This window comes from Prenolepis imparis, unplaced genomic scaffold (genome assembly GCF_030444845.1).
Source record: "Prenolepis imparis isolate NDT839.2.m4 unplaced genomic scaffold, iyPreImpa1.0 SCAF_1, whole genome shotgun sequence".
NCBI classification, from domain to species: domain Eukaryota; kingdom Metazoa; phylum Arthropoda; class Insecta; order Hymenoptera; family Formicidae; genus Prenolepis; species Prenolepis imparis.
This window is the reverse complement of record NW_028141159.1, coordinates 8571808-8597135: the sequence shown is the minus strand read 5'-3', so window position 1 is coordinate 8597135 and position 25328 is coordinate 8571808. Positions and strand designations below refer to the sequence as shown.

General features: G+C 36.7%; 1 protein-coding gene and 1 long non-coding RNA gene across 10 annotated transcripts in view; one reads left to right on the top strand and one right to left on the bottom strand.

The window, feature by feature from the left end:
* The window catches only part of LOC145944593 (cytotoxic granule associated RNA binding protein TIA1), a 445453-nt gene that overhangs the window by 282741 nt on the left and 137384 nt on the right, over positions 1-25328 (top strand). Inside the window, exons 1-2 of one of the 8 annotated variants that reach the window (XM_083053058.1) lie at positions 7945-8629; positions 10180-11322. The exons of 6 other annotated variants lie outside the window; for them this stretch is intronic. In XM_083053058.1, the coding sequence (XP_082909184.1) occupies positions 11145-11322 (178 nt within the window). In that variant the 5' untranslated portion in view covers positions 7945-8629; positions 10180-11144. Of the gene's footprint in view, positions 1-7944; positions 8630-9722; positions 11323-25328 lie in introns of those variants that run through there. One more of the 8 variants, XM_083053078.1, reaches the window with a different exon arrangement.
* LOC145944671 (uncharacterized) lies at positions 3414-9825 on the bottom strand. Of its 2 annotated transcripts, none has more exons than XR_014426720.1 (2): positions 9781-9825; positions 3414-3798 (listed from the first exon to the last, which is right to left on the bottom strand). It is a non-coding gene; the product is annotated as an uncharacterized LOC145944671 (long non-coding RNA). The 2 variants fall into 2 exon arrangements; XR_014426721.1 differs by lacking the exon at positions 9781-9825 and adding an exon at positions 4228-4321.

The window sequence follows — 25328 nt, the reverse complement described above, 5'->3', positions numbered from 1 at the left end:
GTGCTCGACGTTTGAAGATAGGTAGGGTAGGTATTACATAAGATACCACTTAATATTATAGCACATTCACTTAACGCGTTACACCAATGTTACATGTCGCGAGTGAAAACAATAACGTGTACCGGTATACGCGACAGGAAATTTAATTTTTTTTTTTTGCCGCACACTTGCAAGACGTACGGAATAGAAGTAAAGCTTCTCCGAGCCACATATCTTTTTATCACGACAATGCGCGATGGAAATGTCATCCGTAAAAGATAAAAATATATACACATGTGATAATTTCCAAGTAAAATATAATGCATAATATATATTTATAAAATCGATATATAAAATATAATATATATTGGAAAATATAACGTACCTCGCGTAAGAGTCATTTTTGTTATAATGTGTTTAACGACATATTACGTTCGTATATAAGATATCAAGGTTAGAAGCGTAAAAGTATTGACATATTTCTTCTTCAACTGTGAATATACAAGGACTAAAGCAGCAAGCGCGTTGAAAGTTTTGAAATAGTTTGAATTATCCAGTAGGTGCTTTAAAACCACGACGTACCTTGCGGTTTAGACTTTAATACAATGCTTGTTGCAAATATGTTCTTAGAAAGATCCTGCAAACAGATTCATTTAGAAGGATTACTTTAGGAAGTTAATTAAACATATTGCTTAATCACAACACACTACAAACAAGCAAGATTTTCTGTAAGAAAAATTTGCAAACTTATATTTCCATCATGTGAAACGTCATCATATAATTAGATTGCGAGTAAATGATAGAAATAATGTTATCTATTAACAATTTTTCTAAAATTTTTTCTAAAACTACGTTCAAATAATACATAACGCTCATCAATTATATACATGCAGGAAAAACGCTTTATAATACAATTCAGATTATTTCCATAAAGTTTGCGAATGTCTAACTTTCAGAAAAGTGTACATCATTATATCTATATCATTCTCGCAATTAACCAAGCGTCTCACGGGACGGAGACTTTTTCGCGATCATCCGCGAAATACAGCATTTTTATCTGATGCACGCAACCAAATTAAACGAAGATCGTCCAAGTCTATCGAAGTCCGATAGGTTAACGAGCAAAGTTTATTTGCGTATTTATTACCTTCTAAGGAAGAGAGAGGATGATATCTTCGCTATTGCATTATGGCAGACTTTCGTGCGAGACTAACCGCCTCTTACCCTCGTTATATACGTTATAATGTTCTACGGATTGCAGGTACACTCTCCGCGTTCCTATTAAAAATTTTACGTCGCTACCTTGTAGTTGGGATATATGTCGCGTTCTCTTCTTGTGACTATTCTTGAAGCTGTTGGACGAAGAAGTGCTCTTACTTCACTAATAAGATCTCATTCTCACGGACGAAGTTACTCGCGTATCTGTTGTTTAGAAGCGTAATTTACTCCGCACAATTCTTGAAAGAGATTCTCAATGAGCATCTACAACGTAGGGAAGATATCTGAACTATTTACGAGTTCTATATTATTCCACCTAAAATTTCATGGAAGCTTCGGAAACACGGAAGTTCGTTTGCCATTTAATTATGATAGCAGTGAATTCAAGCCAACTGTGTTATATGTGTGCTACGCGTTCAGAGCGACAACTGTTTCTAAGATTTTAGAAACTTCCAAACTATTTATATGAATCTCGTACGTATTAATTCGAAATGGATTTAATATAAATGCATGTGAAGGCTTTACTCGGCGAAATGGAAGCAATGGAAATTCGGTGGAACCGAGTTTTCACTCGAAAGGTGACGCAGGTTAGCGACCAACCTCTTTCGCGAGAATGAATTTGAGAGAACAATTCGGTTATTAGATTTGGACTGCCATATCCCAAACGTTGTAATAATCTAACAGAACTCCCTAGATAATCTCGATGGAGACTAACTTATCGGAGAGTACGGATCCATCGAGAAGAAAGAACAGAGGGAGTGGAAGGAAAACGGGGAAAGACAGAACGGATTGTCTTTGGATAAGGGATGCTGCTGGCGCATCGTATTACCTATCTCGCTATCTTTTGCCTTTTCTTGAAACTACAGAGCGAATCGTATGCCACACAAGTAAATATGGCTTCCACTGTGTGATGCACTCAGTCATCATTTTCTCGATTTTGCCTGTTCCTAGTCCGCTCTTTTATTCCCATTGCCCGTTCTTACTTCAGTTTACCATTGCGTGCGTGCGCGGTGCGATGTAAAGTCCGGTTTCCTTCATGATCGCGCCCAATTACTTTTTTGCACTTAAATCGGTCGGACTTAGATAAAGTAGAACGAGATTACATTTCCACACATTGAACTCTCTATCTTGTGTGCCAGATTTATTGATTGATACTCGTGTTCAATTACTTTTTCTATTCTTGCTTTACTTGGACATAAGTAAATCGCAAGAAAAATAAATTTTTTTTTAGTGTTATATATGTTATTTTTATATATTTATTCATAAAAAAATAATATCGTTACGTCTTATACATTATTCGATGTATACTTAAAGCTGCATCATCTCGCGACAATGCAGTTCTGAGTTTTAATGCTATCGTATTATTTCTCCGTCCTCGATCGCACATAACTCCTGCGATTTGCAGTTTCCACTTGAAGACACACTTGCAATTGCATCTAGATCGTCTTCCGTCCTTATTTCAACGATGCCTCTCGTCAAGGAATCTTATATCTCTCGATCTTTGTGAAAAAGACTGCAGGCGATTTCGATGAATCTAAAATTCCGACCCGAATTTGGCGCCGAACGACGTACGTGTGGCGTCGAGCGATCTTGCTGCAAGATTGCGAGCGGGATCAGTAAGCGTAGCCAATCAGATTTACGAGGCTGGACGTATCATGATCGCCTTTACGACAATTAGTCACCGTCATCCTTCTTCCACCTGCTGCACCGCGCAGTGATGGAAAAGTGGTAAAACTACTGTAAAAACTACAGTACGGTATCACGCTTCCCTCCGTATATCGTTGACTTTGAAATTCTATGTAACGAAATGCCCTAATTTATATTGATTAATTATCGCTGTTGGGCAAATGGAATTGCAGGATCCGAAAACTATTTTCAGAGTTGAATTAAGTAAAATCGAGGAGAATTCGAAATCTATGTTTTATCAATTCGCATATATATAGGAATTATAGGCATAAACTGCACATCTGCAACTCGCAAAATTAATGAAACTTTGATTTTTGATTATAATATTTGATATTTATTGTAAATTACAACAAGTAATGCTATTAAAAATCTGAATTGCTGTTAGATTGAAAACGTTATTCTTGAAACAAATTTTTATTAAAGAAATATTGATTTTTTTATTAAAACTTTTAGTAAATAATGCAGATTTGATTTATTCACAAGTTTGATTTAACAACAAACTATTTTCTAAGAAAAGAATAATTATTTGAATGAACTTTTCGTTTTCAACATTTCCGAATAAGGCACGTGTAGCATCTTGCCAATAATATACGTCACGTCTTTCTTGATTCTTCCCAAGTCCGCTACCCGCATTTCGCGATCAGGATGCTGTCCGCCATGCCCATGGCCGGTAGAATTCCCATGCGTTTTTTCTCCGGTTAGCTCGAAGGAACCAATCACCCATCCAGCTCTAGGGAGATGGTGGGTGATGTGCGAGGTGGTAGAAGCGGGGTAGTGAGCCGGGATCGATGGGAGATAATGCCTATTACTCCTAATGCGAAACTCGCTCTTCTTCTACCTTTGCCCCATTCTATCTTCGATCCTGTACCCGGTTTTCCTTCGCCCGACCATTCCGTTCTCATGGCTCTTCGCAATCTGTAACCAATGCTCAATTACCATCTCTACTGACTCCATTTTCGACGTCTTCCTCTACCCATTGTTATCATCATCGATCGGAATTTTGCATTTGTGATTTAAATGCGTAGTATCAGCACTCGCGATGTTAATCAAGTCATAGTACAATCCTATGTTAATGGAGTACGAAAACAATGTAAAGCTAACTATAGAATGCAAATTTTTTTAAACGAAAATAAATAAGAAATTTTGAGGAAAAATATATATGTATGTATGTGTTATATATTATATATATAATTTATAAAAATAATTTTTTTTATAAATCATGTTATAAAGATGATTACAATTAAAAACGTAATATTATTTCCGTAATTTTACGTTGTTATCTTTCTGCAATACTGTTTATTTATATTAATAATATTCTATACAATCATATAAATGGAAACTCACTCTGATTACGCCTGATAAATTGTCGCTTAATAAAAGTCTTTTATTTAATTTGGACGACTATACCGTTTAAGCTCGGACAGGAAGTGAATCCCTTGCTTTTCTCTAATTTTGTCGGCGCCAACTTTTTCCATTTACTTTTACTTTTCCAATCGTCCTGTTCACCTTTAGAAAACGCGAAGTATATTGCAGAAACAAAACGAAATCGCGCTGAATACACCGTAGCAGTAAGTTCTGTGGGCGCAGTAACCTGTTGAGTGTATTCGCGTAAGTGGTGAGTAGTGGATACGTATACGTGCGAAAGTCTGGGGATGAAGTTTCTGGAGGAAATACAGGCGAGACACCACGCTCGTGAGAATTGTAACATACGTACAAGGGCGAGTGTATTCGTATCTAAGAATCCGAGAACAATACATCTGTAGAGCTATGCGAGCGACCTTGTAACGACTTCGAAAGACGTTTATGCAATCCGATATGAAAGGAGCGCAACCCCGAAAGCAACTGGTGGTGAAAAAGGTTGGGTAAAAAAAGGAATGAAAAAACGCAATAAAAGAAATATTTCTGAACGCTAGACAGAATAGATAGAATTATTAAATACGACGAAACACAGAGACAGAATTATGTTTTTATTGAAATTCGCGAAAGTTGTGAGAAAACTTTCTCTTCAAAGAGGTCGATAGTTCTTTTATTTACATAAAATCGACTTTAATACTATCGATTTTATGTAAATAAATAAATTGTATTTGAGAGTTTCTATATAAGCAGTTAACATTTTTATGCAAAAGAATTTAATAAAATCGATATTGAAAAATATTTTATTACAAATCTATTAAAGTGAACCACGAATTGTACAAGCAAACATTCTACAGTTTGTTTTAGCTTAATATGTATTAGGCAAAGATAATGTCTTGTTAACCACTTAAGTGTCGGTTGTGACTGGTAATATAATCAACTTTAACCATTAGCCTATATTCACCGTCTGCCCTCCAAGCCGATAAATGCATCTATGACATTAATTCGTGGTCTCATAGTCTTTCTAACGATCATTTGGCAATTAAATGCACCGTAACGTGAAGTGGCCCTCGAAACTTTCGAGATACCGTGCTGATATCGATTCTAGATAATGGATATTAAAGATTGTTTTATGATCAGCTTAGTGTAAGGATGGTGTAAATGTGTCACATAGATTAAATTGTTAAAGTGGGTGATATATATAGCGAAGATGTGATAACTCCCTTTTTCAAAATATATGATGCTGTTTTTCTGTCATCCTTTTACAGAGATAAACGAGAGAAAGCTGATATGTTATTTTATATTCTCGTTGAAACATGCAAAAAAACACGGTAATTCAAGCTACATTTATCTGATTACATCGTTTAAATATCTTTTGTTAACGCTACGCACGAATGTTCTGATCACGTCTATATTTCGCGATCATAAATTACATCAACTTGCTAACGGCACGCTTTGAAATTAGCGTTGTAACGTGGTCGAGCGTTGCACCGGGGAATAACAATGTCCCTGGTTCATGTGCGCACGTGTATTTATACCAGGCATTGTGTGCATCTAATTTCGGGACAATGTTGACGTCATTTACGCTTTCATTTAATCTGCTGATGACTAAATGTAATGTTTGGACATTACAGATCATATATATTAATCATTATACATTTATGATGAGAGAGAGAGAGAGAGTATCTGCAAATATCATATCTACAAGCAAAGACTTACTTAGCGTATTTAAAAATTTGCAATTGGCTAAAGTGATATTTTTGTCACTTGTCGTATGTATATTTTTTTTTATCTTTACACCGTGAAAATTCTACGCTTATTATCCAAATAGTTACATTTTCAATTTTCGTAATTTGTTTTACAAAAAAAATTATTTTCTACTTAAAAACGTTAATTTCAATAATGTTTTGTTATATGTCGCATTTAATATAATGAAAGATACATATCTCGGTATGTATAATAATATATGACTACATGTCCATATATACAGGATTTCTATAAAGTCTGTTGTCACCCTTATATTTCGCAAACGGCAAAAGTATGAAAAACCGCGAAATACGTGTACGAACGTTTCGAGGGGCTACTCTTTTAAGAAAGTTGGAGGGGATGTTTTTCCAAGGGGTGCGTTTTTCGCGGTTTTTCATAATTTTGAGCCGTTTGCGAAATATAAGGGTGGCAACAGACTTTATAGAAACCCTGTATAATAATATATAATAATAATATATATATATATATATATATACAAATGATACATATATACGGAAGAAGAAGTTTTGTTCTAAGCACATCGCAGACAGTTCAAGATTCACGATTCACGGCGATTCCCGGTGAAATTAGCCCCCTGGTCAAACGTTTCACGACGGAAGTAACAATGTGCGCTCGCGCCCGGTGCGCCAACAATCGTGCTTGCGGAGCGACCGGTGTGTATCGGTATATGTACGTGGCATTGTGTCGACTGTTAAGCATTTGATACGGCCACCTTCCTGTCGCGCGTCCCGTCGGTGCCATTGTCGCAGGTACGTTCGCGTTGTAACCGAGCCGCGTCGTTTCTCCGTGTGCGATACGATATGCCCGTCCGTCGCCTGTATACCACCGACGACGAGCGTGTGACGCGCCTACGAAGAGCCGTACTTAGGACGGGTGTGCATACTGAAACAGGCGCACCAGAACGTAGCGACGAGCCCGACGAAAGCGGACGTGCGTGCAGAGTTGAGATATGATAAAATGTAAAAACGAGAGATAAGGAAAAATATATATTGTATGTATATGTAGGAAGTAAGGGATAAAATTGTACCTCAACTGTGGGAGAGAGTGTGTGGACAATACATAAATAAATACTTCTTTTTATCTAAGATTTGAAAAAGAGAATATTTTTATTAGAGTATATATTTAGCTTGTGCAAGAATATATTTAAAAAAAATTAATAATTTGAAAAATTATAATATCTTAAATCCTTAAATCAGACATACATTAGCAAACTGTAGAATACTTACAAGGCTAATTTAAAATATTAATTAAATATTTGTCATATATAAATTAATAATAGATTTTTTCTGCAAAGTATATTTCATTAAGAGTCTATTCAGTTTTTCTTTCGTGCTCTGTCTAAAAAAATCTATAGAATATATAATTTTTCTTATTTACTCATATATGAATAGCTTTAAAACTGTAAAGTTTTTTTTTTCTTTTTTTACGAAGAAAGATCTTTTTTTATTTACAACTATATATTGTGAAATAGAAAAGTTTTTATTAGAAAACTTTATGTTTGTTGCAAGTGTCATATCCTACATTTGCAAGTATTCTACAATACACACAAAAGTAATAGAATAAAAAAAGTTGACCTACATCGAGACAAAGTTAATAATAAAAATTTGGACGTGCCGTGTGGTTTATTACTATTTTATTCCAACTTATATGATACTCTTGCAATTGTAACGATGCACCGCGAGATAAAATCTTGTCATTTTATTTTCAGATTATTTTCTTATTTATTAACTTAGATTTAATAATAAAAGAGAGAGAGAGAGAGAGAGAGAGAGAGAATGTATATGCGCGCTTCGGGAATTGATTCCTTGTGATTGTTTCGCCTCTCTTGTATTTGCACACGGCCTTACATGCACATAATATGCACAAGCGATAAGCATACAAGTGTGTCTCGGAGGCCCGGCGATAGTCTGTCAGCAAACACCTACGCAGTGCACCGTCGACCGCCGTTATAACGCGAACGAATCGGCGAAAATCTCGTTAATCGCACATCGGGGTCTCGTGTCGCAAATCTAACGTGCAAGTCTACAATAATACAAGCCGTACACGACGATTCGACTTTCGCGCGATCCGACCGCAAGCCGCCCGCCAATTCCATCCGATGCGATGGATAATCGATTCCGATAATTGCGCGGCGCGATAGCTCAAGCATGACCATACGACGATGCCCATTGTTTGCAGAAGCGCTGGTTTCAGTTGGTAATGATCAGCATACGGCGCGTGTGTGGATCCGGCCGATGATGATGATGATGACCATTTGGATAGAGTGAGCGCGACGGACAGCGAGAATGCATAGAGAATGCATCGCGTAGAATGCATCCGCATATAACCGGATATGAACGTATTAATTATTGAAGACGAAAACGGACGCACTGCACGATACCGCGGTAGATAGAAAAACACGCCAGCGAAACAAACAGCCGGGGAAACTCGCCCGCGGATTATTTTGGGACTGCAATTACATTTTTTATACGGCAATCCGATGTTGCGTCTGCCTGGGCGCAACAGTTGTACGCGCCACAAAGCGCATCTAAAATTCGGATCGGATTAATATTGCCTGTTTTGTGCCTTGAATATAACGCGAAACGTCAAAGTAGGAACAAAAACGCTTTGTTGTCAAAGTACTCTGGTAAAATAAAATATATATATATATATAATATTGCGCGTTTGCGTTGCAAAATATTGTAATTTCAGATAACGGGCGATTATTATATATATATTGTTTCGAAATTGTGTGTTATTACATTTTGGATTCAATAGGCTCTTCAAGCTTTTTCATTACAACCCGATTTTGACTATGCACATTTATAATCCTTGAAACTCGTTAAAATCGCACTACTTTCGTGTTGCAGTATTGTAATGCAATTTATGGATTTAATTGTGCACCGTGATGAAAAATCGGGTCTCTTTTAAAAATATAAAACGATTTTTTTTTTAATACCGAGCGATTATACTGCTATATTATCAGTAAATGCAACGATGAAAAAAGAATTTAAAAATACATTGTATTCATATAAATTAAAATCTCTTTCTGGTATTTTCTTTGTGTGCTAAAATTTATAATCTTTTGACAATTCTGGAAACGATTTAACGAATAAGACAGAGAGAAAGACTAATATATAACCAATGCGAATAAGTAACATTAATAAATGCGGCGTTAACAAATATACCGATTTATAGATGGTAGCGTTTGGCGGTTAGCCAAACTACTTAAAATTTGAACAATACATTGTAACGCTTCGAAAATCAATACAGATGATTCCCATAATTTTGCATGAACCGTACATAATAATTTTGGCGCCACAGCTCTCAGCGAGATAAAAAAAGATTTAATTTATAAAGATGTTAATATAAAATTACATCATAACAAAGTAAACATTTTATATAGCCAGCTTTTCAGCAATATTATATACATACATAATCATTATTGCTATAATTACCATGTTTATTATAATTATTATAGTTATCATTGTCACATTTTTCTTTTGAAATATTAGTTCTCGCTCTATTAAACTGCAATCACATTAATTAAGATGTCAATTGAATTTTTAATTTCCGCCATATATTTTATAACACAATAGCAAGAATCAAACTCTTCAAGTTTTCGTGCAAAATTTCACAAATATCTCGACTACATAATTATCTTTAATTAATTTCATTTATAATAATATCAACAGGAAGTGTCCGTATTATTATTATTATTATTTCTAGTATTTAAACAACTCGCAAAGCTATTTAAATCGCTCAACGTTCTTAATCCCACCATATCTTTATAAGTACCAAATATATATATGGGAGTAAATCAAGTTTAACTCAGCGGTAAACTCGCTGCGAAATTGACCGACTAAAGCGACCCATTTTCGCCTATTGTTATGTAGCGCTGGTATCAAGTTTCCGGGAAGCACGGCGGCGTGATAATATATCGCTGGCGACAGTTATTCCTATTGCTCCAATATGAAGTCAGTGCGCGGCGGTGCGCTCGCCAATTAAAAACTCACAGTGCTCGAATGCCGCGCAACGTAACGTTTATTAAACGCGACCCATTCCTTGGCGCGCCAGGCGAGAAATACAATTTTATCCGCCGCGGACATCGGACCGCGAAATTGCGAAATTACATATTCGCGATCTCAATCGGCTCCAAACCGGACCACGTAAACGACACGCTACATTTTTATCTAGCCGCGGCGCGCAATCGGAGAGGCGCCCGTTGACTCGTGACGCTTCCGGTCCAGGCTTCCGGTCCGCGGAACCGCACCGTTTCCGTTCGACTGCCCAGCCCACCGATTCGCCGACCGTCGTATGCGGTGTATCGAGACCTCGGCCTGTCGAAGGAGCAGTATCGAAATCAGTGCCCAGCGCTTCGTCACGAGAATGCAAGGACGGAATATTTGCGCGGGCCCGGATAATTAGTTCCAAGTGGTATTCGCCGTGGTTGCGGAGAATCGAACTGCCGTGCATGTGATCCGCGAGCAATGTCGGTTATTTAACCTACCGTCCGACATGCAGGATTAATGACTTGGTTCATTGTCTTGAAAGATAATCAGCGTTTCGAAAGCGGCGCGGAAAAGAAACTCGTAATTTCGTCGATTAATTTTGACGTGTGTTTTGTGTTGGAAGAAAAGAAATCTTGTGTGTAAAGAGAAAGAAGAATTCTTGGAAATTCTTTATAAAAGAAAGAGAAAAATAATGTTGTGATGACAAAGAGTTGTAAAAGAGTGTGTTAATATAATATTTAATTTCTACGCTACATTATAGTGAGCTCCCATTAAATCTACATAGTTTTTTTTTTCTTTTTTTTAATTTTCAATGCATATTTATGGAAAAAGCTACGGTCGATTAATTTGTATTCAACACTCGGAAGCCATCTCTTCTCCAAGCTTTGCAAGATACTCCGCATTATCTCTAACGAGAATGTGAAATTCATGTTGAGGACGATAAAAAAATGACGCGTGTATCTCGCCTCAACATTTGTAACGGTAGAATTCGTCTGAGGATATTCTTGAAACCAAGGACGAGCCAGCGCGCGTTTCCTGATCCGAACGGACCTAGTCCGACCGAAATAATCGATCATCGTTAAATGAAAGAAGTAATAATCGGCGCGCCCCAGGTGGATGCGGTTGTATCTGCGGCCGTGATACGCGAAAATGGCGGTTGAGCCCGGTAAGAATAAATTGAAAATGGGCAGTGCGGGCCGATACTATGGTGCTTATCTCATCTACGACGTGGCGAACTCATGCCTCGCCGCCTTGCACGCCAAGATGCCTCCTCCGGCCGTCGTCACGCGAACCAACCCTCCGTCTCCTGTGCACGTCCAGAACCCCCGTAAGTTTTCTCTTTTCGTCTTTTCTGTGTTTCTCTCCGTTTCTGTGTGTGACTGGCGCGCTTCGGTAACGCGAATGGCGATTGCAGATGTTCGAGTCCCTCGATTTTCTCGCGTTTCGGCAATTAAATTTTTCTTCCAGTCTTTCGAGAACGTGAATTGTGATTCGGAGAAGAATTGCTGGACGTAGAGTAATGCATCTCGCGAATTGTTTCACGGAAACATTTCTACAACCACGACTTGGCGCATTCTTGCGCTCTCTAACACGGAAAGAGGAATTTTGACTGATTATAATCATTAAATGATTATGAAGAAGTTTATGCGATGAAAGAAACCGCGTATGCGCGTGTAAAGACCATGTACATGTATGAGCATTTAGATATAGTATTCTATAAATAAATGTATAATAAATCTCTAGTTGACTTTTCGCTGAAATAAATCACATGTAAATTAGGCGAGTGGGCTCTCTATAAGAAGACACGTTCTAACGTCAGTTATGAGATATTAGGTGCTGAATACAGAAATAGCCAAATCGTTGTCCTATCGTTACTAAGATATGAGAGCTCGTTCGGATAGTTAATGGCAGAATCTTTCCGGTTGCATGTTTCGAACCGATAAGGATTAGCGCATGCAAAAAAAACAGAGGGAGGAAAGAAAGATGATTAGATGAACAAATTTGTAAAAATAAAAAGATTCGTGGTTTTAATAGCAAGGATCTTGTTAACATTATCAAGACGATTTCCCAGGCAAAAATTGCTTCGTGCCAACCGCTATAATGTTACACATGTATTTTAGCACACTCGGACAAGCACGATTGTTCTGGCCGAGATTATGCGAAATTATATTTCGGGCAAATATATTTATGTACATTTATTACATTGCGTCACATAAGCAGGGAGAGATATAATTATGTCATGCGGACTGAGTTACATTCAGGATTACAATATCCTTAATTGCATTAGTGTAACGCGAGAATGCCGCTGCTCATAACATGGTGCCATCGCATTTCCCTGCGCAGTCCAGCACGAGATTATACTTGCATTTTAAACGAGATAGATCAAATCTAAATGCGACATTTTAAAAAATTTGAATCAATTTCGTGTAATACGCGAAATGTCGTATATAGTGTGTATAATAGTTCTACGTCCGTTTCCGCATAAATGACTTTTAAGGCAATATCGATAACATTAAATATTCACTACCTAAAGCGTCCAATGCTGATGTCTTATTCAGAGAAATAGCAGCATAACGGCGTACATGCGAGTGCAGTGTACACATTATTCTGAAAACGGAGCATAACCGTACGCCGCGGCAATACGCGTAGTAAACTGTTTTCAAAGGCGAATATCACTATACATATAATATCGCGATATAGGCTAATACCGATGCTTAGTAACATAACTCGAGGCAGACTTCTTATAGCAGCGGCCGATCCCACGTCACGCGGGCATAACATGTCTGGGGAAGAATATTCTTCTTTGATGACTTGCGCAAAAGTCTTTAGATAAACGAAAAATTATTTATATATATATTTTTTTAAACAACATTTTTAAATTGTATAATTGTATTATTCTACTTTAGAAGTCAATATCAATAATATTGCTTTAAATGAAAAGGAAGAAACAAATGCACACCCTTCGACTTGACATATTAAGTTGGAGAGACGATAATACAACAAAATTACGTTTAATTAATTTAGTAGTTTAGTCAATTCAGCCGTTGTGTATGTACATATATTTGTCAGTATCTGCGGGGTTAACATCTCTTGGTCATTGTTTCTACGTTGATATCTCGAGCTAACAATTTTTTTTCTCTTGACGTGCACCCTTGTCAACGATACCGGATAGCGACCGATAATACGCGACAAACTCAATAATACATCAACATCCGAGATATCGAGTGGCGCTCCTTGTCCTTCTAACATTCTTTCCGACACCTGCTTTCGCACCCCTTGTCATATTTTATTTCCTTCCTTTCCCTTTACTTCCAACAGTCGGCCAGGTAAGGAAGTAAGAAGGCATAGATGCCGGCGTAAGAAAGGGTGGAAACACCCTATGAGACGGGATAGCGTGTCTGTTTTGATTTATAAGAATTCGCCACGAACCTCTAACCCACCTTTCTAAGTCTGGCCTCACCCCCGGGGCTTTCATAGATCGAGCTAGATCAACCCCCACTTCTCGACCTATCTCGCGCGTGAATAATAGGCAGATATACTCTATGTTATACCCATCGCTTCAGCAACCTTGCCACGATTTTCTCTCTCTATCTCTTTCTCGTGCTTTTTCCCTTCGCTCTTTTTTCATTCATCTCTATCACGTCTCGATCGCGCGCCGATCGTTCTTCTCGCGAACGACAGACGAGCTTCATCTCGTCGCTGGTCAATGAAACGATCTATCAACGTTTGTGCCAGAACAAGAACTGTTACAAAACATTAGCGAGTCATGAAAGATTTTGCATCGCCCGTTTCGCGATGGTATATACACGGATCGGGGACACGTCATCAATCTTTTTACTTCGCGCGCGTCGGTCCGGTTCCAACGCGGCTGGAGATGAGTCGTGATATCCGAGAAACGAATCGCGCTAATTTGCAGATGTCGTGCTCTCACATTGATAAATAGAAGATATCATTTCGATTACTTTTATTTTTCGGTGAAAATAGTTGCACAGATCTGTTGTTGCTGCTCGTCAATTGTGCGAGAATTTTGTTACGTAAGAAGATGTGTTTCTGTGTTTCTCGGAGGTAAGATAATTAAGGCAAGATAAATGAGCTTTGAACTTCTATATAATAGATTTGATTCTGCTACATTATTAATATCTTTCGTAAGTTTCTACAAAGAGATATCACATATATCTTATTCTACTTATGTTCATTTATTATAATAAAAATAACATGTAAAGTCTACATTTTAAAAAATAAAAACGTAAAAAATTTGCATACAAAATCATGATATGCTATTTATAAAATATATATGTAATTTTTGTTATACGCGTAATAAGATGTATTACGTAAAATCAACATGATTACATACTCGTATAAAAGTAATTTACAATTTATGAAAATCAACATTTACTTATAAAAGAATTTGTAGCGTTCCGTTATAATATTGAATGCACATCGGTTGCACCGGTTGAAAAACACAGGAAACGAAATGTCTGCAAACTTTTTCAATACACGCTCGCCGGCCTACTTATTTTCTCAATGGGAGTTTTTCACAGCGACACACCTTGTCGTTGTAGCACGGCTGTCGGCTTTAATCTGCTTGTGATTGTTATACGTCTCTGAAAAGGCCTACTGCCCTGACTTAGTCATTGATTATTATCATAGCAGTAAAAGTGATTTCGTTCTGGTGTCGATCGAGTTCATCGACTTTTTTTTCAAAGCGCAATAAAATTTAATTGCATAAAGACAAAGGTGGATAATTATCTACTAATTTATTTTGTACAATTATAATTATTTCTTTTTATACCATGTAAAATCATTTATAAAATTATTGATTATTGCGCTATCAAAAATAATACAGAGATGTGTAGGTGTAATGACACGTGTAAAAAATTAAATATTACATTTTTAATTAATATCTTTTTAACTTAAACCTTTTACAGAGATATATATATAAGATTTCAATATATAAAACGGAATATAAAAACGGAAATATATTTAATTCAATGTTAAAATAGTATATATGCAATTTTGTTTGATCTCTTAAAACAAATATCCAAATGTGAAAATAATTTTACCGAACGAATGTTCACGTTTTCCCCGTTTTTCGAAATCTCATGAAATATTCTGTGTGTACCAACGTTTTTCAAGGCAAGTGCGAGTGTATCGTAAGTGCTACCATACACTTAATTATTCACAGGCGCACTCGTATAATTATCGTACATTTTTTCTGCAATATCGCGCGTACTATCGTTATTCGTGCTACGACTCTGCCATCGGCCAGTGTCATACCTTCAAACGTGCAATTTTTTCTGCATCGTTCTCACGAACACGAAGTGTACCGATCGATTCCGCATACTTATAGCTTTATAGAGCTTGCAGACTGGAGCAAAATGTACATGACATATACACGGTGACTAAAAGGCAAGTGCATTTCACTCGTAAAAGAGCAGAGTATTTTTTTTTCGCTGAATTAAACGAAAAGTGACATTAGTAATTTTTGTTCTATTTTCTTTTTGTATTTATACTTCAGTTTCATAAGTAATTTTTACGTTTCAACATTAACTTTGACTAAATACGAAATAGTGTCATAAATAGTTGACGGATAAAATTAATCATTTAACTTATTAACATATTGATTAAAATTATCCAAAATTATTCAAATTGGTTTATCACAACACGCAACATTCGGTAATTGATAACATGCGGCCAATAAACATCTGTCAATTTTATAAATGCACATAGAATTACCGATTAGCGGGGATCAATATTACGTGTCATGTAGAAATCCGTTGGCATCTCCCAGTCTGTTATCCGCGTGCCTTTATCTTAATTAAAACAGAAAAGTCGTGTATAGGTCGCTCGTAAAGCATCTTGCTTGATTACAGAAACAATACCTTGTTAACCTCCCACCAGTCGTCTGCCAATCACGTCCAGATAAGAGCCGCTGCCATGCTACCTACTTATAGACGTCCCGAGACTTTCATAGGTATTTGTGTAATCGTTGTAATCCCTCTGGATACCGGCTTGCCGTGGATGCAATAAAGTATCATCATCGTCATGGATTTTCCGCCCATGACCCGACTACATTTATAAATTTATAATACCAATAATATTCTTTTGCGCCTAAAAGTTGCAGTCAAAAAACGTTACTTATCAAATTGATTGCGATCAATAGATGTGTGCACATTGAAAATTCTGATATTTTAATTTGATCTGTTTTGTGGATAAAAATTTTAAATTATTTTTTATATTTTTTCTGTATTTTATATATATATATATGTTTCAAAACTACGTTGCGTATCAATTTCATATTTTAAACGAGAACCATCTAAACTTTCGGAAATTTATTGTGGCCAAATACGGCTCAAGAGCTTGCGATTTAGTTGCTATGTACAATACTACTCTGTATGTTTTAAAATAACAATCCAATTTCCGTGCGGGAGCATTTTATACACATACTCGCAGATATTTGTGAGGTCAAGCCCGAATTACTCCCCCGGGAAAGCCCCCTAGGTTACCTCTTCAAAATTGCTTTGCATAACGTATTTGTGTAAGATACAAGATATTCTCCAAAAAAAAATTATTCCCCCGTTAAGATAAAAAGAGCCGCACATAATATTTCTTCGTTATTACTTCCCAGCGCCAGGGTAGAAAAATTCGAAATTCACGGGGAACATGCAGATTGTCCCTTTATACTTCGTCCATATATAACAGGCGTTCCCCGGGAAAAGCGCATCGCACATTGAGGTGGTAAAATAATAGCGTCGTAAAAATAAAAGCACGTGTGGCTCGCATCATACTAAAATCCGTTGACAATATGCATACGTATCGGCACGATCTCTCGAGTGTAACGGTGCAAACACCAAACGATCATGAAACTGTCGTGTAACAATTTTCATACAAATTCATCGAGATATCACAGTACTAGTAATTCGACAATGTAGGTAGAGTAATGACATTTGCGTCAATTTTTTTTTTTTTTTGTAGTCTATAGAGAATTAAGCGAAATATAATTTTTATCGCTTTTTTTCGCAAAATCACAAAATGATATATCGTAAATGCACGTATGTAAGTGTCCGACGGTCGTTATAGTCTATTATAGTTGATTACTTTATAATACATGCATATTGCGATAGAGCTTCAGGTTTAAACGTTATTATCTCACAGTTAATTGCTTTATATCATTTGCGTAATAGGAGACTGTCAGATTTAAACAATTTATGCAAACAGCTTGAAAGCGAGACCCTGCAGTTTATTTACAAAAATGTTTCTTTCGCGCACGAGAATAAGGTATAGGAAAAGTTATTCATCCGCAACAGTAACGAGGACGCCGAAACCGTTTTTCAGCGGCAGAGTTTCACTTGATATAATGGCAGATCGTAGCCGGGCCAGAGCCACCGTTCAGCGGTTTTATGAGATGTGAAATTAAGCCCCTAACTGCCGTCGGTCATTTTTTACATTCAAAATAGACGCGCTGCGCCCCTTTTCAGAAGTTATCGAACGTGGAAAATCAATATCGATCTGAGAACTCGCGACTAGTGTAAACAGCATTAATGTTTTGGTATGCTAAATAGAAACTATCATTCGCGCGCACTGTGTGTGATTGATTTTAGCAAAATAGACACTGCAATTATTGGAACTATTCAATTAAATAAACTTTGTATCTCGGGGGGTATGGAGAGTTATAGACTAAACTCTGTTTGACATGGCAAATTGTAAAAATAACTTTTTTTAAATTTTATTTCGACAAATTTATATCTCATATATTTTAGAAATGATTTTAATAGTTTAATCCTTAAACGTTTAAAATGTGATACTATCGATAGATATATTATTTATTCTTTTGTTTTTGAATTTGCTTTTTGAGGAGTTATAAAGATTCGATCTATACATCTCTTTTATTCTCATTTCTGAATTTCCAAATTATATTATACTATTAAAAATCGAAGGATAAAAATAATTATTACGAAAATTGAGATGCAAATTATAATGCATTTTTCGATTTCGTGCATGTATAGTAAAAATTAATATTTATATAAAAATGCAATTTGTCACCTTTTATTCATACTCTTGCAATTTTTTTCTAATATTATATGAAATTTAATGTCGTTATTACTTTTATGATTTTGATATAACAATCGAATTTTCTAAAATAAATCTAGATATTCAATGAAAAAGAGAACTTTCTCATAATAACGTTTATCTTATATACAAACTGTACCTAAGACTTACAACTTTTCGTATTCTCTGACAAATCGGATTTTTATGAGTCTTTACCATAATACTTCTTTTTCTAACATACAGTAAATAACTTCTTTATAATACTACGTAATAATAATATTTAATAAATATTTAATAATAATAATAATAATATTTTTGATTATTATTATCATTGATTATTGCTATTATTATTATTATTATTATTATTATTATTCAATAGATGCTCAGTGTTAAAATGTGCATATCAAAGAAACGTTGATAAATTGATTCTTGACATATCGCACCTTTGATATGTTAAATTTTCTGTCACTTCTCTCTCGAAAACAGTCGATACCTCCTTCGCATTTCCGTTTTCTTCATTTCGCTAAATTCGCTTCGCCATCATTTTTTGGCTTCTCTTCATTCTTTCACTATTCTCCTTTGCGCCCTTATTCATCCCTACTTATGTTCCCTCTTTCATCCCCTCTTGAATTTAACGGGATCTTCTACAGCTCGCTGCATCCAGCAGATTCGTTTCCTTACCTTAGCTGTTCTTGCTGTCTTCCAGCGTCTTCGCTTAATTACCAGCCGTTTAGGTCTTAATTGTTAATTTAGCGCGTTACGTTATTCTTCGCGATGCTCGTTAAAGGTGAAAATGCGGGTCGGTTACGTCGCGAGGCGGGGAAATGAGATTTCTCTTGAGAACCGCGAAACGGAAACGAGAAAAACAGGAACGGAATAACAGAAAAAAAAAAACGAGGGTGAAAAGACTGGCGCTTTAGCACGACCATATCGTTAATGGAGCGTTGTAAAATGTATACGGTGGAAGTATAACTACGGATGTCGCGATAAGAATAGCAAGAAGATAGCAGGTTTACTGCTGGATCTTAACAAGTGCCGCGATCCGCGCGTCTTTGACAAACTGTCACGATTATTACGTTTTTGCGCTGAAAAAAAGTTACACTTTTCCTCAAATATAGGATATTCATATTTCAACTATACTCAATGTATCTCATACATCCGATAGAGGGTATTAAAATATTGCGAATAAATCTCTTAAAATATTTAAAGTAATTATTTAAAATATAATTTAAAATATGTGTTTATATATGTATAATAAACGTACTAATTTATTAAACAGTATCTGTATTTTATGAAACCATTTTGAAGCTACTTTCCGCGAAAGCCAAAATTTTCTGCAGTTTCTTTTCTCCTACACTACTTGCCAAATTGTGTGCTATTTTCAAGAAGAAAAGTTAAAGTAAAAATCGTTATTTATGTCAAGCCATATATATATAAACACATACACATCCCGAAGAACTAGTTCTCCGCATCGAGGCACCAATAATTCGATCACAATTTTAAAAACTAAATCTACGTTTCTACTAGAAACTACACGTCAATGGTCAAGGTCCTCCTTTTAAACTAGAAACATTATTTTCTCTATATATTTCAGGGTCGAGCAGGAACGTAGTTTCTCGCCGTTTCTCCACTTTCTTTCGTCGTCTTCTCTCTTTCTTTCTCGCTCCTGTTTCTCTCCCTTTCTCTGTAGCTGTCTCTTTTCCACTAATATTCTCTCTTTTTCTCTCTCGCACAACTTCGAAGATAAATATTTCGGTCACGTAGTACCCATCGTTCTCTCTCAAATGCCGGAGCTTGCAGACTACGCGCTCAGTGCACCGCTCTGAGTGATATTTTGCTATTTAATCCTCTTTCGATGTTCAGCTCGGACTCACGCTCGTCTTCCCTTAGCACGTTCCCTATACCAGGGGCGCTGTTTCTCTAATTTTCCAAGGGAAGACGTCTCGGGTTTGCCGTCATCGACGGCCCCGGCGTCTTCTGCTATATCAAGCGATTCGACCTGGCTTCGGGAAGCCATTTCCGACGGTGCGAGCAACGGCAAACCTAACTATCCACCTTCAACCCCACTCTAAATCCGAATGGCGGTAGCAATGGCTCGGTCCACGGGTTACACGACTGACCCGTCGGCGATTTTTCTTGGACAAGTTCTGGTCTTACCTTCTACTCGTAGCACTCAAACAGACCGTGCCTTCCCGCTTTCTTATCCCATTGTTATCTACCGCAATTGTCATTCGTCGCGCGAGCAACTTGTCCAATAGGAACGGATTTACTCGTCTTTGCCATTGATATCTAAGAAAAGAAGCAGCCTCTTGACGCTCAACGCAGCTATATGTAATTAATATCAATCGTCCTGTCCGTGTTTTTTTTTGTTCCTCTTTAATTTTATATCGAAGAAACTGAGATTAAGGAATGGCTGGCGTTTGTACTGGTAACCACAACATCCGAAGTGAAATTAAGTCTGCTTCAAGCTCGAAATCGAGAGCCGGGCTTTATTATAGAAGTTGGTTGGAGATGAGCTAAATTACAATACGTACATGTACGCGTGTGTATATAAGCTCGTATTGATCTTTACATGTTACTTGAATAAAGTCCGTGATGCGAAAGCAGAACTGCATCCACATCTATATGTGTACGAGTGTTTCAGGTTACGCTTTTACGTAGAGATAATAACTTTTTATATCAATATATAAATCTTATTCTTTCGCATTTTAGTTCTTCTTTTATTAGCTTATATCAATATATTTATTATATATTAATTATTTATTATGTTATGTACTTTATTGATTGTCGCAACAAATTACGATATGCTGCTAGATTTTTGTCGCTTACACTTACAAATAAGAGACTTATACTCTAATTTATTATAACGTTATTTTTCAACAACATGGTGATTACAGCGTTAGTAAGGCATTAATTTTCTGATTCTTTCAGAGCTTTTGTAGTTATATTTCTTTGTCTCAGTTAAAATATATTTTTTATTATGAAATCAACGAAGCGACGAACATTCTCATGAGCTGCCATTCTTTTAACCTTTAAAGGTCGAGATATGGAAGGTAGAAGAGAGAGAGGGAGTGAGAGAGAAAGAGAGAGAGAGAGAGAGTAATTACGCGCGGGGTCGACTATGAACACCTTAAATTGCTCGGATGCACATCGTGATGAGCGCTGGCCGGGTGCGGGGAACTTTATTAGCAGCGGGTCCTATTTATAAACTAATAGTGATTTATAAACAGCGGCCAAACAATGGCGCGGCGTGACCATGAATCACCGTGGCCCAGTGAAAATCGCGGCGCGCCGCCGCGGGCGAACACGTTAAGTCTTTGCGAAAATTAAAGAGCTTTCGCGAAAATTACGAGGAACATAGAAAACCGCGGCGTAGCAACGTCAAGACTTGCATACCATTTGCAACAAATTACGAAAGGAATGTTGAAGTTTGGACAGTTCCAATTTAGTCCGTGCCGCCTGACACGGCTGTGTGCTTTGGATCTTTTCCACTAGCGTTAAACGTATTGGACAAAACGTATCGTAATTTGCACAGTCAGACAGGCGTTGGTCGTGCACGAATAGTCTAACTAATAGATAGAGAAAGCTGAAACAGATATAATATAAAAATCTATCGGAGAAAGAGGGATTTTTAACAATTATAAGCATACCAAAATAATATTTATACTTATATATATTTTAAAATAGAAATGATTTCTCTTATTTTTTTCATATTTAAGACATCGAATTTTAACTTTAATTTTTACATAATAAATTTCGTATCATAACTATCCTTTTTTGTTATGATTATAAAAAGTTAAATTATCATCAGAAAAACAATATCAGCTGTGATTAATTGCAGCATTCTTGTATAACTTGTATGTACTTGTTTGCATCGAAAAATTTTGCTATACAAATATACCTATATATAAGGAACGATTAAAAATCTATGATAGATACTATTAATAAATTTAATAAATTACGCTTCTTGTTAATTAAAATGTGTCACGTAGCCTGATATTGTTAAATATGACGAGTTTAAATATAATTTGTCGAAAAAATTAAAACGAAAAAAATTCATTTTAATTCAAAAGGTGTGTAATGTAGGAAGCGTAATAAAAAGTTTATAGGAGGCTTTGCTATATAACAGCACGTAGAACGACAATACGTTCTTCATATATCTTGCATACATCTATTTGCATTCTGTAGTCTTTCTCCAACGACTCTTTTCCACGCGTAGTGTAGACTCCTTTTCAAGATGTCTTTTTACAGGTTTCCTGTCCTATAATTTTACCTCTGGATCGTAACTTGCATAAAATATTAGCGGGTTGCACGGTGCGACGGAAGTTGCTAAAAACTTCAGTTTGCTTGAAGTTAAATAGAAGAGAAGGTTTTATTATTTCATACTCTTAGAGATTAATACGCAAAAAACCATTTTTTTTTTATTACGCTTAAGCTATCGGCTATTATTTTTTTTATTCAGTATTACTTGTTTTATGTTATGGGAAAAAGTAGACTCCACTGATGAAAAGTTTGTCAATCTTAATAAAGATCAGTCGGTATGTTCGAATTGTGAACAATCCAGCCACGGTGAATCTTCACCAGTGAACGATTAAATTTGAGAAAAAGGGAGGAGGCAAAGACTCGCGCGCACCACGTTCGTTTTTCATCCCCCTAACTCATCACTTTACTCTTTTTATTCCACGAGATAGATAAACGGCGTTTCGTGTCCCTTGGAATAACCGACTGCGATACTGCGGCATGAAATTGGACGACGCTGTCACAAGAATCGCATTAGTCGTAGCCGGGCGTAGCGTGCTGGAAAGTGCGCACACAAGCTAATTACAGGACAACACGAATGCCTCTAATTACTTTTATTCCAATTCCAACGAAATTTGTTGGAGCGGGATTCCCCGCGGACATGTACTATATCTATAATGCAACGCTGGTGTGTAGACGCGTGTACGATGTAAGTGTATAAGTTACGTGTGCGCGTACCTAGCAGTGCATGCTTATCGACCATGGCGGTGTCGCTATTAAAATTCGCGATCGAGGATAATCTACAAATTGATCGAAATCTCGATGACGAAATAGCGCGACGGCGTCTACCGTAAATTCGCGCGTGGACATGCGCCACCGTAGCATGCCAAATTTAAAATCCATTCAATCGAATCGATACACTAGACTTTATTAGATCGTAACTTTTAGATTCTTATTAATTTTCCGAATATTGAATACCTTTATTCACTTATATAATACTATAAATGTCTTAAATAATATATCATCTCATCGTGATAGAAAAATTCTTCTAAATAAAGTCTATATAATGTCATGGAAACTGATCTGTGTAGTAAAAAAAAGTACTATAAAATAATCCGGCGCTTACTGTACGAAAAACTTTTGTGATCAATCATGTTATGTAATATGAATATTATAAAATTATAGTTTTCTGTCGGCTGTGATAGATTTATATAAAAAAGAAGATATAAAATATAAGAGCAAAAGAACATTTTAATGTGATGTTAATTTTAAAGTAATGATTTATCTTGTTTCTGCAAATTAAGTTCTTTCATTTCTGATGAAAAAATAGAACATCGAGGAAAAAGTTATTCAAAAGGCTATCTAAAAATAAAAGTCATTCACCTCTCGTATGGAACATGGCAGACATCTTAAACGAAACTGAGATACTGGAAAAGCTGATGCTCGCACGAAATTGCTTTACTCTTCAGGGACGACAATCCCGTTCGTCTCTTTGGCATGCAATCGAGTCATTCTTGCAGATCGGCACCGATCTACTCTCTCTACTATTAAGTTGTTTGTTCAACAATTTTGATCTATATATATTTGCGCAAACGAGATATAGATGGGATCAGTGTTCAAATCAATTATACCTTAGTCCCTCGCATACCGCAATCATCGATAATGAATAGAGGTCATACAAAATACGCAAAATCTTTCACGTATAATTATAATAAATGTGATTTGACAAGCGTGATATTAAATGAATTAAATTAATGTCTAACATAACATAAAGTTTCGTATGTGCGCCTTGATCGCGCATATTTGTTCTGATAATATATAAAAACTTAAGTGAATAAAAATCAACAATTGTTATTCTAGCTCTTGAATTTATATTTAATGGAGATTTGAATATTTTATATTAATGTAAAAAAGGTTTTTCGCTCTTAATTTGCATTTTCAGCCGCTGTCCACCTGCAATCGTTCCATTTTATATTTAATTGGCACTTGCCGCGACAAAAGGATAAAAAAAGCGCGGTTCAAAGGGAAGTAAAATTAACGCGTGTCGCTTTAATTTGCCACCAACTTCGTTTTCTTTCACGCCCTGTTACGTGACAATCACCTCGCTTCGCTTAATGAAATTATTTCAACCGTTGTCATTAACATTATGGCTAACTTCCTCAAATGAGTTTAACGAGTAATTTGATGGAACGGTGTTAGCGTGACGTATGAAAAGAAAATCGAATGAGAATATACGGAAGTTTGGCGGGCGAGTAGTGAAAGATCGGCTTTCGTAAGTCTAGCGTTTTTGTAAGTCTGCGGTCGCGTCTACTTCACGTTGGTCAAAGGAAGTTCGCGGCGAGGTTGCTTTTTAGCCGTTCTAGTTTTTCATCACGAGTTCAAAGAAGATATTATGTGAGTAGAAAAAGAACGAGCAAAAGAGAGAGAGAGAGAAAGAGCCACGTGGGTAGTATAGTCCATTCCCTTCTATCCCGTTGAAAACTGGCCCTACCGTCCTTGCGTCACTCCTTTCTTCGGGTGGTATTTGAAAATACCCTTACTCGGAAGCTCGGAGCTCGATAAGTGCGGGGGCTAGAAACTTTGATAGGCGACCATCTAACCATCTTAGCGGGTTGGTAATTCAAACAAAGCTAGCCCCGTAGTGAACCCGCCGGATCCATAAATCGGTAAAACGAGAGCAAAACGCGTAGATTGAAGAAAGTTGGAGGTAATAGATAGGGAGGAGTAGGCGTCCTATGGAATACCAAATGAGTGAGGATAGACGCATCCCAGTCACATATTCTGTACCCAGTGTCTCAACTCTCGACCTTTAATATCCCTCCATCCTCTCATCCGCGAGCCTCCCATTTCCCCGTTCGATTTCTAACCGTACCGTATTACGGTATTTCTTCTTCGCCAGCCAGCGCGAGTCTCGCTCTTCTCCAATATTCTCGAACTACCCAATTCTACTTCGCGAGACCTGCAAAGAATAACTGAATTCGATTCGTCGAAGTGACTGAAACCGGTAACGAAAAAAAAAAAAAAAAATAAGAGTACGATCTTAAC